We start from the raw sequence: 6,568 nt of genomic DNA, 5'->3' as shown, positions 1-6,568 counted from the left end.
GCTAGTTCATAAATGCCACATAGCTCTTGAGAACTAAAGAGGCAAATTCTGAACTAACCCCAAGATTAATTCTTTTTACTTTATTACATCTAATCATAACAGTCCCCATATTTGTGGGTAAATTCAAAATCAATATTTCAGTTTTTCTTTGCACTTTGTGTTCCTGGATGACAAATACATAAACCAAACACTCATTAAAAACAAAAATCAAACTGATTGGAAAGACAATATCTAAGACTTATCTAATGATATTGTTAATAATAAGATTATTTAAATTGTTTAATTAATAGTGTCAATTTGGTAAGTTTTGCTTCTTTTATTTATGTAATCACAGCAGTTTCTAAAACTAAGATTTTACCTACCTCTATATAAATCTCTCACTTTTTAGGTATAGGTTCTTTCCCCTCATTGTTGGAGTTATTTCCACATTCAGACAAATTCCTTACATAACACTATAGGAATAATCATAAATGAGGAGCAAAAGCATTGAGTTGACATGTCATGTAAAGAAATTACTTGGCAGTCTATTGACATGCAGCAGATATGAGGTATGAGAATGCCCAATGTCTTTGATAGCTAGATAAATGTTCTGTTCCAAGTGGTAGTACCTCAACAATTGAGAATCCAAGTCTCCTTCTTGTACATTAATCAGAGGAAATGTACTTTTTCCTAATTTCACATATTCCCAAAACACTAGACACTTGGATCATTTTGTTCATGAATTTAGTAGTGCCTGAAGACTTCATAGTAATTCACTTTTACTGCTATTGTTCAAAATCAAGTCTCATACTAAAACGATCCATAAACTTGGGATGTGAGATGAGATAGAGGGAATTATGTGTAGTTTTCTTTATGTCAATGTTGACATAAAGGATAAAAGGACTCATATATAAAAGGACCATAAGAATGTTACATTTAATATGGTAAATTAAGATGGATAAACAAGATGGAAGAGAAATGTCACAGGCACAGGAAAGAAGAAAGACATGACTCAACTTAGTTTGGGGGACCCTGTAAACAGCAGACAAATTAAAGAAGAAAAAAGGAAAGGAGGGATAATATAAAAGTGAAAAGAGTTGTGGTCATTCCTAGACTTTCCCCTTTACAACTTTCTCTAGGCTTAGTCCTAATTGTATCCTGCTCCTCAGAGCAGCTGTGACATCTTTATTGAGGAAGCTGTAAATGAGGGGGTTCAGCACAGGGGTGATGATGGTATAAAAGGCTGACACCATCATGTCCTGCTCAGCTGTGTGGTAGGAATCGGGAAGCATGTAGGTGTAGATGGTGGCACCAAAGAAGAGTAACACTACAGTCATGTGTGAGGAGCAGGTGGCAAAGGCCTTCCTGTGGCCCTTGGCTGAATTAATTCTGTGGATGAGGTACAGGATGAGGGCATATGAGCTTGAGATAACCACAATGGGGATGAGGAGCATGAGAATACAACATAGGTACATGAGCATTTTATAGAGGGAGATGTCATAGCAGGAGAGCTTCAGCAAGGCAGGAGCCTCACAGAAGAAACTCAAGATTTTTCTGGAATGACAAAAGGGGAAGCTCATGGCTATGGGTGTGAGCAACAAACCATCTACCATTCCTAGGAACCAGCATCCAGACACCAGGCATTCACAGACTCTCTGGTTCATCAGCAGAGGATAATGGAGAGGTCTGCAAATAGCAGCATATCTGTCATAGGCCATGGCAGAGAGGAGAAAAGTCTCAGCTCCAGCGAGCATCAGATAGAAGAACATCTGGGTCCCACAACCTGAGGGAGAAATTGTATGATCTCCTGTCACTTGGCCCACGAGCATCTTGGGCACAGTCACAGATATGTACATGAGGTCCATGAGGGAGAGCTGGCTGATGAAGAAGTACATGGGGGTGTGCAGGCGGGGCTCCAGGTGGACGAGGATGATGAGGAGGGCGTTCCCAGCTAGGGCCATCAGGAAGAAGATGAAGGTCACAGTGTAGAGGAGGAGGGCATGTTTGGTTGCACCAAAGAGCCCCACAAGGATGAAATCACTTGACGTTTGATTCTGTGAATGTTGATTCCCTGAGTACATGGTTACAGTTCTCACTGAAGAAGAAAAGAAGAGCCATCGCTTTTAGAAATTTCATATGCACATATTTTTTTAAGATTTTTTTCCAAAAAGTACTTAGAACTGTTTGTTTTAAATATGACATTGTACTGATGTAAAGCCAAATGCTCAAATTTCTGAAAGGCCAGGTTGCATTTTGGCCACAAGTTTTGAGGAGATTATGAAACGGACATGGGGAGGTAACAACTATACAAACAGACAAGTTGTTTACACTCTGTAAATTACTTATTTTTCCCCCAAACTGAGAATATAAAAAGATTCATCTCATAGGATGATTAGAAAACTGGAGTAGGAAACACACAATAAGTTTTAACGCAATGTGAATGTAGAATGAAATCATTCACTAAAGCTCCCACTCTACTTTTGGACACAGTAAGCCATCCAGGACTCAGAAATTGAAGTCAAAGCTGGTGCTAATGTCAACATTAATATTGTTAATTGTACTAATTTAAGTTTACTGAAATTTGAAATATCATTAAATATTTTTCCATCGTGTTTGCATTAAGTCCACTTCCCTCAATAAACATTTCAATTTACTCAACTGTTTCTTGCACAGTGAAGCTCCATAAAGCAGAACCACCATGGGTATCAAAGCAGAGACTGCCCAGCCTGTCTGTGGAGAGTAACACTAGGTGAAGACCTCATGCAGGACAGAAAGTGAGAGGGGATCAGTCTTATACAATATGGGAGCCAGAAGATGTACAGATTTGGTGCAGGACAGAAGGGTACTCAGTGTGCAGACCTTGTACAGAGCAAGGAGGGCCATCAGGATACAGAGCTGATAAAGGCCAAGAGTCCAGGAATGTCCTCCTTGGTCCCCTTCAAAGCCCCAAGATAACATCTAAGGCATTTAATGTATTAAGTTTCATTTAGAAAAACAATTTTTATAGGAATTTTTTTAAAGTAACATATGTCCTGAATAGCAATTATTTTAGTTTATGATGAATTGAATAACATTTTTTTCTCATGCCATTTATTCTCCCAAAACAGTGTCTAAAATATTAGATATTTCATGCACAGTGAATGAGTGAGTGATAGGAGTTAATAAGATTGGATGGAGTAGCTGGTTTAACCACACACAAAGCTGCAACTCAATCTTGATCCCTCCAGTCCTGTATCTCAGTTTTCTTAGGAAAATAATAAAATTCTCTTGCCTATAAATTAGCCGTTTTGTTCAATAACTGCTTTACCTGAATATTTCAGTTTTCAAGTTTTTGAGTTATACTTAACCTAATTATCCTATATTTATTTAAGTTAGGGACAGAGTTCTAGATTATGGAAAGTTCAGGTGCTCAATGAAAGACTTTTTATCAGTCTTAGGGTTAGAGATATTTGCACACCAGTTTAGAGAAATTTGTAGAGGAAAAGTTCACATAATATCTGAAATACATGGATAAGTTAAGTATAATGTAGTGAACTTAGAGCAAAGTTAGAGTTTAGAACTCAGAGCAAAACTGAGAGCAAAAAAAAAACAGTCTGTGACTCCCGGAAATCTAAAATCAGAATTACATTGACATGAATAATGTAATTAGCCTTCAATTATAATAAATAAATTTTTAAAAAAAGAAAAAACGAAAATCAGAATTACATTAAGGATACAACAGAAATCAGATGTCTTTGCTCCTTACTTTGTTTGCTCCTTTATCAATTTCTGAGGAAACGTGCTAACAAACCACATCCCAGGAATGAGACAAGCAAAGAATATAGTGCATATACCTTTTAAGTCCTTCCTGTTCCTTCAGAGAGTAAATCTGAGTCACACCAGTGAAGCTGCTTTTACAGTTCCAAAGCCAAGGCAATCATGTTTAAATTCAGGAGAAAAAGTGGGAAAGTTACATTATCAGTTTTTTTCACATTAGGGAATTGGGATAAAATTTTGTTCTTCAGCCCTTTGTAGCATTAAACAAGCATAAAAACTAATAAGACTGGAGAAGCAAGGAGGAATTTTGAAGTTTCTTATTTATTCATATTACCCACACTTGGCATCAGCTCATCCTTGGAACTCTACTTTTTTTAAGGCGTTGTCATACTCCACCATTTTGTTTTTTGTTTTTACATTTGCTTTAGCAGTTATATTGTATATTTCCACTCATGGTATACAAGGGAATTGAATGTGTTTGCCACTTGGGTGCTGCACGTATCAACAAGCAATCTTCCTTTTCCATAAGGATATTGTACATTAAGTTTAAAATATACTACTCAGATTAAAATCACATTTTTCCTTTTTCATGCTTGTTTAAAATGTTCTTTCTCTTTGTAAATATAACTCTTAATTTCAGAAAGGAAGTATTTTGGTGAATATAAACAACAAAGTCAGAACTTGACCCAGAACTGATTTAAAACACTGTGCTTTTCCCCTCACACACTCTGTGGTCATTCTGTAGTTGCATACTTTTTGTGTGTGACACAAAAAGCCATCCAGTAATTGCTTCAGATGCTCCATACTATAACAAATATATTAACACTTGAAGATTCAGGTGTTGTATCTTCAGTTCACATCTCTTCTCCATGCCACATGGCAGATTTAAAAGCCCATTATCGCTTTATATGAAACAAACATGTATATTATCATATGTAAAACGAATAGCCAGTCCAGGTTCAATGCATGATACAGGATGCTTGGGGCTGCTGTATTGGGATGAACCAGAGGGATGGGATGGGGAGGGAGGTGGGGGGGGTTCAAGATGGGGGACACATGTACACCCGGGGCAGATCCATGTCATTGTATGGCAAAACCAATGTAAAGTAATTAGTCTCCAATTAAATTAAAAAATAAATAAATATAAAAAATACAAATATAAAAATATATATAATATAAATAAATAACTAAAAATAATATATATAAAATATATAATATAAATATAAATAAATATAAAAAATAAAAAAGAAACATTTATTCAATTTGTTTTCTAATTGTGTATCTAAGTTCATTAATATGACTCCCAAACTCAAAGAAACCGAGTTTAAAATGTTATCAGTAACTCAGCTTTCTGATTCTGCTCAGTTTCCTATTTTCATGCAATTGGCATAGCATAGAGGAAGCCAGATGACAGCAAAAGGGATTTTATAATAGAAAAAACTTTTTGGCTTAAACTTGCAGAACTGTTGTTCAAGAATTACCTTTGCTTCTAACTGCATAATCTTAGTCATGTCACTAAAATCTAAGGGTGTCAGTTTCTCAGAATCAAAAAAAGAGACAAAGTTACGTACCTCCCATGCTTCTGTGAATCTTAAGAGAGCTATAGTTCTAATTTGCAAATGTGGTCTAAGCTTGCTCCATGACAGGGTGATCCTCGTTCCCCTTATTCCTAATCTCAAAGGTCAGAGATTTCCCTTGAAGATCTGCTGCATCAAACTTGGAATACATAATTCAGAAATGGAAAAAGCCATAGAAAGATGATTAATATTTAAATCCCTTATGATTACACAGTGGAAGTGAGAAATAGATTGAAGGGACTAGATCTGGTAGATAGAGTGCCTGATGTACTATGGACAGAGGTTCGTGACATTGTACAGGAGACAGGGACCAAGACCATCCCCATGGAAAAGAAATGCAAAAAAGCAAAATGGCTGTCTGAGGAGTCCTTACAAATAGCTGTGAAAAGAAGAGAAGCGAAAAGCAAAGGAGAAAAGGAAAGATATAAGCATCTGAATGCAGAGTTCCAAAGACTAGGAAGGAGACATAAGAAAGTCTTCCTCAGCGATCAATGCAAACAAATAGAGGAAAACAACAGAATGAGAAGACAAGAGATCTCTTCAAGAAAATTAGAGATTTCAAGGGAACATTTCATGCAAAGATAGGCTTGATAAAGGACAGAAATGGTATGGACCTGACAGAAGCAGAAGATATTAAGAAGAGGTGGCAAGAATACACAGAAGAACTGTACAAAAAAGATCTTCACAACCAAAATAATCATGATGGTGTGGTCACTGACCTAGAGCCAGACATCTTGGAAAGTGAAGTCAGGTGGGTCTTAGAAAACATCAATACGAACAAAGCTAGTGGAGGTGATGGAATTCCAGTTAAGCTATTTCAAATCCTGAAAGATGATGCTGTGAAAGTGCTGCACTAAATGTGCCAGCAAATTTGGAAAACTCAGCAGTGGCCACAGGACTGGAAAAGGTCAGTCTTCATTCCAATCCCAAAGAAAGGCAATGCAAAAAAATGCTCAAATACCGCACAATTGCACTCATCTCACACCATTGTAAAGTCATGCTCAAAATTCTCCAAGCCTGGCTTCAGCAATATGTGAGCCGTGAACTTCCAGATGTTCAGCTGGTTTTAGAAAAGGCAGAGGCACCAGAGATCAAATTGCCAACATCCACTGGATCATGGAATAAGCAAGAGAGTTCCAGAAAAACATCTATTTCTGCTTCATTGACTATGCCAAAGCCTTTGACTGTGTGGATCACAATAAACTGGGAAATTCTGAAAGAGATGGGAATACCAGACCACCTGACCTGCCTCTTGA

General features: G+C 37.0%; 1 protein-coding gene across 1 annotated transcript; it reads right to left on the bottom strand.

Moving 5' to 3' along the window:
* Positions 1-1,088: 1,088 nt before the first annotated feature.
* On the bottom strand, positions 1,089-2,060 carry LOC129558917 (olfactory receptor 2T3-like). Its single transcript, XM_055430334.2, has one exon. The coding sequence runs from the start codon at positions 2,058-2,060 to the stop codon at positions 1,089-1,091; it is 972 nt and encodes a 323-aa protein (XP_055286309.2).
* Positions 2,061-6,568: the final 4,508 nt, after the last annotated feature.

The sequence above is a fragment of the Moschus berezovskii genome, chromosome 8 (assembly GCF_049115385.1).
Source record: "Moschus berezovskii isolate FMDL1 chromosome 8, NW_MosBer_1.0, whole genome shotgun sequence".
NCBI classification, from domain to species: Eukaryota; Metazoa; Chordata; class Mammalia; order Artiodactyla; family Moschidae; genus Moschus; species Moschus berezovskii.
The sequence above is the reverse complement of the archived record's forward strand: the minus strand, read 5'-3'. Positions and strand labels throughout refer to the sequence as shown.